Source organism: Cnephaeus nilssonii, assembly GCF_951640355.1.
Source record: "Cnephaeus nilssonii genome assembly, chromosome: 14".
NCBI lineage: Eukaryota > Metazoa > Chordata > Mammalia > Chiroptera > Vespertilionidae > Cnephaeus > Cnephaeus nilssonii.
Genome location: NC_137085.1, coordinates 77,973,367 through 77,985,781, shown reverse-complemented (window position 1 = coordinate 77,985,781; position 12,415 = coordinate 77,973,367). Strand labels below are relative to the sequence as shown.

The 12,415-nt window shown below is 57.7% G+C and overlaps 1 protein-coding gene across 3 annotated transcripts in view; it reads left to right on the top strand.

Annotated features, from left to right (window-relative positions):
• The window catches only part of CENPP (centromere protein P), a 316,284-nt gene that overhangs the window by 251,216 nt on the left and 52,653 nt on the right, over window positions 1–12,415 (top strand). For all 3 annotated transcript variants that reach the window (XM_079791365.1, XM_079791364.1, XM_079791363.1), the window contains exon 6: window positions 11,925–12,004. In XM_079791365.1, the coding sequence (XP_079647491.1) occupies window positions 11,925–12,004 (80 nt within the window). The remainder of the gene's footprint in view (window positions 1–11,924; window positions 12,005–12,415) is intronic.

Here is a 12,415-nt window from a genome sequence, read left to right as displayed (position 1 = left end):
TTGGGGCCACGCCCCCAGCCAGGCGCCCAGGACCGGGGGCTGCCGCTGGCCTCTGGGGTGTGCGGAGACCCCGCAGCCACCACCGGGTGGCAGGGACACGCCCCTAGCCCAGTGGACACAACTCAGGGGCTGCATGAGCTGCAGAGGATACACCTTTTTAAAAAAAGTTTTTATTGATTTTTTTTACAGAGAAGAGGGGAGAGGGATAGACAGTCAGAAATATCAATGAGAGAGAAACATCCATTAGCTGCCTCCTGCACACTCCCAACTAGGGATGTGCCTCCAACCAAGGTTTCAAACCTGGGACCCTTCAGTCTGCAGGCCCACGGTCTATCCACTGAGCCAAACCAGTTTGAGAGTAAATACCTTTTCTGACAGCTCATTGGCTAAGCTCCCTGTATGCCACCACTTGCAGTGTTCTTGGTAATTTGGGTTATAAGAATCCAAGAAGGTGATCTAGGGTTTTTCCACCACACTCTTGAAGGAAAAAATGAAGGTCCCTTGAGGGGTCCCAGATTGGAGAGACTGCAGGCTGGGCTGAGGGACAACACCCCCCGCTACCCCCCTCCCCGCTGTGCACGAAATTTCGTGCACCGGGCCTCTAGTGTACAGAGTAAGCATCCAGGTAAATTTCCTAAAAAGTCATTAAGTAAAAATGAAAGAAAGCTGAATAAAGTATAAACTTTAGCTATAAAAGTGATGCACCGATATTGGTTCATTAATTATAACAAACACACCACCCAGGGCCAGGTGTCAGGAATGGTATGGGAGCTCTGGACTGTCTTCCCATTTTCCTGTCAGTCTACAAATGCAGTCTTCTGCACATTTAATAGGGCCTTGCAGGGGCCAGCGGGGTCCCTGGGGCACGAGCGCTCTTGGTTCCAGGGTGCGTTCCCTTTGATCTCCTCACTCTGGGCCGCACTGAGCTGGGCCAGGGGTCACCCGAAACCTGCTTCCAGAAGGCCTTAGGGTCACTTTGGGTTCAGTTGCAGTTTACATTCAATATTATTCTAGAACTAGAAGCCTGGTGCACGAAATTCGTGCACGGCGGGGGGTTGTCCCTCAGCCCAGCCTGTACCCTCTCCAATCTGGGACTCCTGGAGGGATGTCCGACTGCCCGTTTAGGCCCGACCCTGGTGGGATTGGGCCTAAACGGGCAGTCGGACATCCCTCTCACAATCCAGGACTGCTGGCTCCCAACTGCTTGCCTGCCTGCCTTCCTGATTGCCCCTAACCACTTCTGCCTGCCAGCCTGATCACCCCCTAACCACTCCGCTGCCAGCCTGGTTGATGCTTAACTGCTCCCCTGCCAGCCTGTTTGCCCCCAACTTCCCTCCTCTGCCAGCCTGGTCACCCCTAACTGCCCTCTCCTGCAGGGTTGATCACCTCCAACTGCCCTCCCTTGCAGGCCTGGTCCTTCTCAACTGCCCTCCCTTGCAGGCTGGGTGCCTCCCAACTGCCCTCTCTTGCTGGCCATCTTGTGGTGGCCATCTTGTGTCCACATGGGGGCAGGATCTTTAACCACATGGGGGCAGCTATATTGTGTGTTGCAGTGATGATCAATCTGTATATTACTCTTTTATTAGATAGGATAGAGGCCTGGTGCACGGGTGGGGGCCAGCTGGTTTGCCCTGAAGGGTGTCACAGATAAGGGTGGGGGTTCCCTTGGGGTGTGGGGCGGCCTGAGCGAGGGGCCTGTGGTGGTTTGCAGGCCGGCCACGCCTCCTGGCAACCCAAGGGGAGGCCCAGGTATCTGGAATTTATTTTCCTTCTACAATTGAAACTTTGTAGCCTGGGGCGGCAGCCTTTTCTGGGGCGGCAGCCATTTCTGTGGCAGTTAATTCACCTTCTACAATTGAAACTTTGTAGCCTTAAGCGGGTGAGCCCGGCCAGGGTGTGCGGAAAGCTTTGCTTCCCCTGTTGCCGCCGGCAACCCTGGCTGGCCTGCTCTCTCAAGCTCCATTCTGCCGCCATTTGTTTGAATTTGTTTACCTTCTATAATTGAAACTTTGTAGCTTGAGTGGAGCCTTAGGCCTGCAACGGCTATGGAAAGCTTGGCTTGCTCTGTTACCTGGGAAACCTTGCTCTCTGTGGCTGTAGCCATCTTGGATTGGGGTTAATTTGCATACTCGCCCTGATTGGCTGGTGGGTGTGGCTTGGCTGGTGGACGTGGCTTATGTAGCGGAGTGATGGTTAATTTGCATATTACCATTTTATTAGAGAGGATAGCTGCAGGTGTATGTTTTTTTCTTATTTTAAAAATCGACCTAATTTTCTTCTTTTTTTTTTCGACCTAATTTTCTATTCCCACTTCACGAAGGTGCCCAGAGTTCTGTGTGTGAAGATCTGGTGGAGCTGGGACTATTATGCAAATCACATAAATTACTATCGTCCTCAGGACGATTTCACTAAGGCTTGGTTTTTAGAGAGAATGAAGGGGGGGTTGGGGGGAGCAGGAGGCCCATCGATTGGTTGCCTCCCGCCTGGGGCCAGAATGGAACCTGTAGCTGAGGTATGTTCCCTGGACCAGGAATCAAATCCCTAACCCTTCAGTGCTGGGGCTGACCCGCTAACCACTGAGCCACATTGGCCAGGGCTTACCCACCGACTCCTGATGTAATAAGAATTTTTAACCATTTAAAATTTAATTTGCATGTTATTTATGCCCTATTTTATTTTGCCCCAGAGGTGGGGGTTTGCTCTTTACTAAGAACATAAGTTGACTCGATGGTTCATTTATTTGCTTCCCACTCCTAAAAACCATAGGCATTAAACATAGGACTCTAGAGTACAAGTTTGGACATATATCATTAGCTCTCTATATAAAATTAATTTAAATATTATTTAAACCTTAACTTCTATAGCCAAACTATTCACCCAGTCTGAGGAAACATTAACAATATTATTGAACACGAAAGGTCTCAAAAATGGGATCCTGACAGGCGGCCTGTTCTGAGAGCCCTGCCCCAAACGTCCTGAAATGACGGCGGAGAGGGTTGTAAAAAAGGGGCGGGAGGAGGGCCGGAAGCCCCAAGAGTGCGTGGGCGCTGGGAGCCCCCCAGGCTGCTGGGCCTCTGCCAGGAGAGGGGTCTCCAGAAAGGGCTGCACGGGGCGCCCCGGAGGGAACTCCAGGGGCGGCTGATTTTGAATAGGAACCGGCCCAGCAGCCCTGCGGGCCGGGAGCCCTGGGCGCTGGGCTGAGGTCTGGCACGTCTGGCTCAGGGTGTGGAATGCATGAACCAACTTTCAGGGGCGGTTATGCTCCCAACAAAAATGTGTGTGGCTGCCGTCTGCGCCAGCTGCCCACAGGAGTCAGGCCGAGGGGCGGGACTGACACAGGCGGTGCGTTCCCACTGCGTCCGCGGGAGCGCTGCCCGGGCCGGGAGCGGTGCGGCGGGCGCCGGGAGGAGGAGGGCGCGGGGCGCAGGTTCCCTTGGGAAGGCAGCCAGGCGGTGACCCCGCGGAAAAGGTGTGAAGGAGACCACGGTGACTTTACCGGCCCCGGACACATCCCTGTGCCACCTGTGAACCAGGAGCGAACTGACCCTTGGCGCACAGGCTGGAACGTGACTCCTCAGCTGCTTTCCCGCACAGTTACAGGCCGGGAGCGGTATGGAGAGAGCTGTGAGGTCACGCTGAAGGGTTTCTGGTGTTTATTATGTTTACATGGCTGTGTATTCAGCTTCTTCATCATTTTAGACTTTTCACTAGAACAGGAGGGAACAGGGGCTTCTCCAGCGCACAGCCCGCCCGCGACGTGGGCTTGAACTTACTGCGGGGCGGGCCTGGCTGTGCGCACCCTGATCGCCCCTTTTCCCGAAGCGGGAAGGTGTGGAGACTGCATTCCTCTGGGCCCCACACCCGCCCCCCTGCGCCCTGCGCCCAGCGCTCCTCGAACCCCCAACCCCCCCCGCCCCCCAGGAGCTGCGGAGGGGCGCGGGGTAGCGTCTGGGCTGGGCTGGTGCGTCCGCCCCGCCCTCCGAGCGGCCCTCCCGCTCCTGGGGCCTTGCGGAGCGAGGTGGGGGGAGGTCACCTCCTCACGGGGTTTGGGGGCGCCGGGTGCCAGGCCGCCTGACCTCGGGAAAGGCAGCCTCGGCCTCGCGGTGGAGCAGGTTCCGGCGCACGGAGCGGGGAGGTGAGCCTGCCCGGCGGGCGGACCTCCTCTCCCTCCATCACCCCTCTCTCCTCCTCCCTCCTCTCCCTCCATCACCCCTCTCTCCTCCTCCTCCCTCCTCTCCCTCCATCACCCCTCTCTCCTCCTCCCTCCTCTCCCTCCATCACCCCTCTCTCCTCCTCCTCCCTCCTCTCCCTCCATCACCCCTCTCTCCTCCTCCCTCCTCTCCCTCCATCACCCCTCCCTCCTCCTCCTCCTCCTCCCTCCATCACCCCTCTCTCCTCCTCCTCCCTCCTCTCCCTCCATCACCCCTCCCTCCTCCTCCTCCCTCCTCTCCCTCCATCACCCCTCCCTCCTCCTCCTCCCTCCTCTCCCTCCATCACCCCCCTCTCCTCCTCCCTCCTCTCCCTCCATCACCCCTCCCTCTCTCCTCCTCCCTCCTCTCCCTCCATCACCCCTCCCTCTCTCCTCCTCCCTCCTCCTCCCTCCATCACCCCTCTCTCCTCCTCCTCCCTCCTCTCCCTCCATCACCCCTCCCTCCTCCTCCTCCCTCCTCTCCCTCCATCACCCCTCCCTCCTCCTCCTCCCTCCTCTCCCTCCTCTCCCTCCATCACCCCTCTCTCCTCCTCCCTCCGCTCCCTCCATCACCCCTCTCTCCTCCTCCCTCCTCTCCCTCCATCACCCCTCCCTCCTCCTCCCTCCTCTCCCTCCATCACCCCTCTCTCCTCCTCCTCCCTCCTCTCCCTCCATCACCCCTCCCTCCTCCTCCTCCCTCCTCTCCCTCCTCTCCCTCCATCACCCCTCTCTCCTCCTCCCTCCGCTCCCTCCATCACCCCTCTCTCCTCCTCCCTCCTCTCCCTCCATCACCCCTCCCTCCTCCTCCCTCCTCTCCCTCCATCACCCCTCCCTCCTCCTCCTCCCTCCTCTCCCTCCATCACCCCTCCCTCCTCCTCCTCCCTCCTCTCCCTCCTCTCCCTCCATCACCCCTCTCTCCTCCTCCCTCCGCTCCCTCCATCACCCCTCCCTCCTCCTCCTCCCTCCTCTCCCTCCATCACCCCTCCCTCCTCCTCCCTCCTCTCCCTCCATCACCCCTCCCTCCTCCTCCTCCCTCCTCTCCCTCCTCTCCCTCCATCACCCCTCTCTCCTCCTCCCTCCTCTCCCTCCATCACCCCTCCCTCCTCTCCCTCCTCTCCCTCCATCACCCCTCCCTCCTCCTCCTCCCTCCTCTCCCTCCATCACCCTCCTTCCCTCCCTCTCTCTCTGGAAATCATTGGGGGAAATACCCTCAGGTGAGGATTTAAGAAAAAGGAAAATAGAAGAAAAAAGTACATTTCAGTCTGAGGGCCCAGGAGGACAGGGTCCTGTAAAATGGCAACGTGGGGGGGTCTTGCCGAGCGGAAAGCCTGCCACGTGTCCTGTTCATCCCGGGCCACGTGGTCGGCCGCCCACCCGTGGGACCTGGTCTTGTTTCTCGCGTGTGTAAGCCGTTAGCTTGTCTCCTCCCCCCACAGCAAACGCCACAGCAAACGCCACAGGAACGCGGCGTGGCCCCTGCGGCTCTGGCTGCGCCCCAGGCCGCGCCCCGCCCCCGCCTCCGGGCCGGTCCCCCCCGCAGCGAGGCCGCCCTGCCGGCGCCGGAGCCGGTCCCCAGCGGGGCGGGCGGGCGGGCGGGGCGCTCCCTGTGAGTTTCCTGTATTTCAGTGGCAGCAACTCTTTTTTTTTTTATTGAACTAAGAATTTTTTAAATATATTTTTTATTGTTTAAAGTATTACAAGTAGTAGTACATATATCTCCTTCCCCCCCCCCATTGACCTCCCCCCAGCCTCCCCTACCCCCCCCCCCCCCCGCACATGCCCTCATCCCACCCCCCCAGTGTCTTGTGTCCATTGCTGTGCTTATCTGCATGCACACAAGTCCTTGGGTTGATCTCTTTCCCCCCTCCCCAACACTCCCCAGCCTTCCCGCTGTAATTTGACAGTCTGTTTGGTGCTTTACTGCCTCTGTATCTATCTTTTTGTTCATCAGGTTATAATGTTCTTAATTTTACAGCAGTGTAGTATTCCATTGTGTATGTAGATGTACCATAGTTTCTGATCCACTCATCTGCTGACGGGCACTGGGGCTGTTTCCAGCTCGTAGCTGTGGTGAATTGTGCTGCTATGAACACAGGGGCGCATGTATCCTTTCTTATTGGTGTTTCCAGTTTTGGCGGCAGCTCTTCAGGTTTTTTTCCTTCGCAAAGGCAAGTCCTGGGAGCTGGCCGCTGGGGCCACGGGCTTCGCAGTCACTGGCCCGCGCTCCCCTCGTCCTGGTGGCCACGCGTGACCTGATGGCCATGTCTTCACTTTGGAAAGACTATTAGGGCCTGGCCAGTGTGCCGAGTGGTTAGCGCGCCGCCCCACGCCGGGAGGGTCGCAGGTTCCATTCCAGTCGAGGCCACACACTGGGTTGCAGGGTCGAACCCCGCCCAGTGGGAGTGCATGTGGGAGGCACCCAGTCCCTGTGTCTCCCATGGAAGTCTCTCTCGCCCCTTCCCCTCCACCGGCTCTAAAAACCAACGGGGACACCGCCTCATCCGTGCGGGAGGGTTTGTTAAAAGCAAACCGATTGGAATATATTCCAGGAAAGTGGGTCCCTGAAACCCTCTGGCTCTTCCACGTCTCACGAAACAAGAAAGGGGGTGCCCTGGAGCGCGCAGCCCACGCAGGGGGCGGGGGGGGGGGTCCGGGCGGGCTGCGGGCCCCGGAAGGAGCCGGGGCGGGGTCGGGGTGGCGGTCCACCCAGCACCCTCAGGACGTTCCCCCCCCCCCCCCGCCCCCGGCACCCCCAGCCCCCGGCACCCCCAGCCCCCGGCACCCCCGGCACCCCCAGCCCCCGGCACCCCCAGCCCCCGGCACCCCCGGCCAGCACTGGGCGTCTCCCCGGGTTCCCTGGGCAGTTCCGGGCCGCACTGAGGGGCACTGCTCCGCGTCTGTCTGCCCCTCTGCGGGGGCCTGGTCCCAGCGGGGTCACGGGTGGCCCCCCAGAGGCAGAGGCGGTCCAGCCAGCAGCCCGCCCTCCCTCAGGCCGCGGGGCCGTCACCCCGTGCCGTGCCGGGGAGAGAAGGGCGCCTGCTGTCGAGCTGTGCGGGGCTCCGTGGCGGGGGGGGGGGGGGGGGGGGCAGGGGGCTCGCCCCTCCGGTTGCTGCCCTGATGGGGGGGCGCAGGGCCGCGGGGGCGGCGGGACCCGCGAGTGGGACGCGGTGCTGGTCGGCACCTGCGCGCACTTCCAGGAGGGAATTCTGTAATGTGGATTACATCCCAACTTTTTAAACCATTGAACCATTGAACCAGCCAGACATCATCTCCGGGAGAAACGGACAAGGAAGATGAATTAGCGTCAGAGGGCGGCGGGCCGGGGACGGACGGCGAAGGGCCAAAGCCGCGCCCCGCAGCCCGGGCCGGGGGTTGTGGAGGCAAAGCCGGGCACGTGCCCAGCAGCCAAACAGACGCCCTTTGGCGGCTCTGCCGGGCCGGGCGCCCTGCGGGGCCGAGGCGGCGGGAGGGCAGAGCCCCACACCCAGCGCTCCTGACCCGCCACAGGCCCCGGGCGCCCCCTCTGCCCGCAGCTCCGTTCCAGGGAAGGGCCTCGGCCAAACCTCCCCTTCGCCCCTTCTGGGGGCGGGGGTCAGGGACCCGTCCTGAGAGTCCGAACAGAACAGCCGGAGGAGAAGTTCCCGCTGGGCGCTGTCTCCTCCCTCCAAGCCCTGCCCTTCCGTGGCTGGGACCCTCACTGCAGCCGCCCTCCTCCCGCCCGTTGTCCCCGGACAGATCAGGGGCCGCCAGGCACGCGGGTGAGATCAGGGATCCAGCAGGGAGCTTCGCCCACGACCCCGAGCCCTCCAGAGACACACGGATGCCTGACCTCTTCCTAGTGTCTGCATTTCCTTTCTGATGTTTTAAACGAACTAAACTAAAGGGAATACCATTTATTTTTTAGTGAAAGCTTCTAATCTAAACCCTCCTTTTGCTCATGAGAAGGCCGGGCGAGACCGAGAGGCCTGCGTGGAGGCCGTGCCCGCAGCCCTGGCGCTGCCCGCCCTGCGCTGGCACCGGCTCAGGCCACAGGCCGCACAGCTCAGCCCGGAGTGTGGCCTCGCCCAGCGTCCTCCGGCATTCCTCCTGCAGCTGTTATTCACTTAGAAGAGCTTGAGGTTTAAAAGCCAGCCAGCACTTTCCACTTAGATCACTTAGGTATAAACTTTCCCGTGAAACTGTTCCGCTGAGATTAGAAATTGTCTGTAACGTGAACCAGGCCCGCCCAGCATGTGGTCAGACAGCTTGGTGTTTGCACATGTTCTGCCCACATGTTCTGCTCGTCAGCGTCTTACACACGGGCGGGAGCACTGGCCGCCCGCTGGAGCGGCTCCATCTTTGTCCCCACAGGGCCTGTCCCCAGATCCCTGGGCCTCTCCCTTCCCGCCCCCGGCCCTGTCCCCGCCCGTCTTGGGGTCCTCAGGCTTTGAGACCAGGTGCCTCCCTGTCCCTTCAGGAGGCTCAGAGTGGCCCCATGGCTGGGCCCGGGTCTGGGCACAGCTCAGGTGCCCATTTCTGCACCAGGAGGTGTCTTTCCCTGCGAGCTGGGACTCCCGGTGGGGCCTGCTCACCACACCCACTGCAGTCTGTCCCCGCAGACACCCAGGCAGTCCCTCCAGGCAGTCCCTCCGCGGGGACAGCACAGCGCTCTTGTGCTGGTGGCCGGAGGGTCGGCCTCACCATGGTGTTAATTCCAACAGTCACAGGAAGCAGGGCTACAGGATGCTCTTCCCATTCACAGCTGCTACCTCCTTGGGCCGCCCTGTCCTGAAGGGCCCAGGCCAGCTGCAAACGACAGGCAGCAGCCACTGCCAGGCTAAGAAATGACAGGAGAGCCTGCGAGCCTGGAAGTGGGGGAGGCCCAAGCCACCTTCCTGTTTGAGGGAGCCCACTTTTCACTTTAAAATGGGACACAGCCTCACTGGGAAGCTGCTAACCTGCAGACCACACTTCCCGCAACCTCCTTACCCAGAACAGCTGGCCCCGTGCCTGGGGAGACGGACAGGCCGACGGGAGACCGGGTGGCCCTGCCTCGCAGGAGCCGTGTGCCCACGGTCACTGCCATGCGGGCGGGGCAAGGTGGTAGCCAGTGTGAGGATGGACAGGGTGGGGGTGTCCACTGTGTGGACGGCCAGCCCATAGGCCTTAGTTTGAAAGGCTTTTAAAGCTGAGAGAAAAGCAGTTGCCCGATAGTGAGGAAGCCGGCAGGGAACACTCCCCTCTGGCGTCAGGGTCCCCCAGGGCAGCCTGCTGGGCCTCCGCAGGACACGCGGGGAGGCTGCCTCTGCTCCGAGGGCGGGAGGAGTCGGGATGACATTTCTGTAACGTGTTCACCGTGGGGGGCTGATGGTGAGGCAGCTGGAAGGTCTCGTGGCGAACACAGTGCCAGTGAGCACAGAAGGCAGGAGTGCGGGCACCGTGGCCAGGGCACCTAGATGCCGCGTGCTGGGCGAGGGGCTGGCACGTCAGGAACTTGGGCTTTCGGAGCAGGTCTCTCACTTCTTTCCGGTCCCTGGATCAGCATCCCTGTGCCCCACAGAGTGCTCTGTGGGAAAATGGTAAGGGGGCTTCTAAACCACAGAACCACCGTCATTCAGAACTGCCTGAAGCCTGGCTGAATGGAAGTCCTACAACTAGGGGTTTAAAGGAGCAGCCACATCAAGACTAGTAGGAGGGGCCGAGACACTGCAGAATGAGCTGGTCCAAGCCCAGCACAAGGAGCAGCCATCTGCAGATAGCTTTGTAGCTCACGCCAAATGGCCCCGGACAGAACACAGATGGTGTTGACCTTGGCCTGGATGCCCTAGGAGGCCCCAAAGTCAGCACACTCAGTGGATAGCTTCAGATCACATTGAAACGCCGCTCAACCACCTCCACAAGCAGCACACTCAAGGGGCAGACTCAGCGGGCACCGGAGCCCTGCTGAAGTCAGTCCTGCTCTGTGGGGTGGGCCCCTGCACAGCTGCTCCTGTGGTCTGTGGTCACTGGTATCAGCCAGTCCTTGCAGCCCATCGGCCTGAAGGTAAATCCCTGCCATTAATGTGCCAACAGCAATCCAGGTTCGACTACAACAGGAGGGTGTACACAGCCCACTGGGTTGGGGGAGGGTCAGGGTGCACCTGGAGTGCCCAGCTTGGATGACTGGGGAGGCTGTGCTGCTAGACCCTACATTAGGTCACTCTACCAAGCCTGGGAGAGGTAGCAGCTCCACCTAATACATAGAAACAAACACAAGGAGGCTGCCAAAATGAGGACACAAGGAAACATGCCCCAAACAAAACAGAACAAAACTCCAGGAGAAAAACTAGACAAAATCTACTTGTCTTAGTAATCTACTAGATGCAGAGTTCAAAACACTGGTTATAAGGATGCTCAATGAACTTACAAGTTTAACAGTATTAAAAAAAAAAAAAAAAAAAGGACATGGAAAAAAAAAAAAAAAGGATATGGAAACTATAACAGGGAGTCAACTGTAAAGCAGATAAAGCTGAGAATCAAATCAGCGATTTGGAATATGAGGAAGCAAAAAACTCCCAATTAGAAGAGCAAAAAGAAAAAAAATCCAAAAACATGAAGATAGTGTAAGGAGCCTTTGGGACAACTTCAAGTGTACCAACATTCGCTTGAAGGGGGTGCTGGAAGGAGAGGAGAGGGAGCAAGAAATTGAAAACCTATTTGAAAAAAATGACAGAAAACTTCCCCTACCTGGTGAAGGAAATAGACATACAAGTCCAGGAAGCGGAGTCCCAAACAAGATGAACCCAAAGAGACCCACACCAAGACACATCAGAATTTAAAGGCCAAAGTTAAAAAGAGAGAATCTTAAAAGCACCAAGAGAAAAGCATTTAGTTACCTACAAGGGAGCTCCCATAACACTGTCAGCTGATTTCTCAACAGAAACTTGGTGGTCAGAAGGGAGTGGCAGGAAATATTCAGTGATGAATAGTAAGGACCTACAACCAAGATTACTCTACCCAGCAAAGCTATCATTTAGAATCAAAGGACATATAAAGCTTCACAGACAAGAAGAAGCTAGCCCTAACCAGTTTGGCCTAGTGGATAGAGTGTCAGCCTGCGGACTGAAGGGTCTGAGGTTCGATTCCGGTCAAGGGCATGTACCTTGGTTGTGGGTACATCCCCAGTAGGGTTGTGCAGGAGGCAGCTGATGGATGTTTCTCTCTCATCGATGTTTCTATCTCTCTCCCTTCCTCTCTGTAAAAAAATCAATAAAAAATATTTATTTTTTTAAAAAAAGAAAAAGCTAACGGAGTTCATCACCACCAAACCAGTATAATGTGAAATGTTAAAGGGTCTTGAAGAAGAAAAAAAAGATTTAAAAAATATGGACAATAAAATGGCAATAAATACATATCTATCAACAATTGAATCTAAAAACACACAACAAGATTAATGAACAAGCAGAACAGAAACACAATGATAGATACAGAGAGCAGTTCGTTGGGACGGGCTGGGGGCCCGGTGAAAAGTTGAAAGGATTAAGATGTACAAATTGGCTGTTACCGAATAGTCCCTGGAATGTGACGTCGACATAGGGAACATAGTCAATAATATTGTAAAAACTGTGTGTGGTGTCAAATGGGTATGTGCTTTATCAAGATGATCACTTAGTTATGTGATGTCTAATCACTGGGGTGTACACTGAAAACTAATATATTATCAACTGTAATTGAAAAATAAAAAATGATTTAAAAACAGTAATTTTTCTTCTCCCAGGAGAAGTACCCAGCGGCTGTGCAGCTCCCTGAGGGGGCCTCCTCCAGCTGCATGAGCATCCGGAGCGCCAGCCAGCCGGGGTGAGTGCACAGCCCGTGGGCTCGGGCTTCCTTGCTCGCCCAGTCCCTTCCCAGCAACCAGACGGTTATTTCCTGGTGAAAACGAGGATTACAAATGTAGAGGACAGGTGTCTGTGGCACCCTAACAGGTGCACACCCACTGATGGCGGCCGAAGAGGGGGGGCAGGCCGGGTGAAGAGGGATCGGGGACAGGGAATGTCTGCACTTCTGGGGCCCTTAGGGGACCAAGGGAGAGGGTCAGGGGTCAGCCAGCTCTGAGGGAGGGAGGACCACCTGGCCTCCACTCTGCTGGGTGCCTGGGGGCGCGGATCTGCCGGGGTCGGAGGGCCTGGTGACTGGCATGAGTGCCTGCCGAGGTTTGGGTTTGTTTTCAAGCCTTAAAATGGCGTCACAATTATGCGGGCTTCTGGG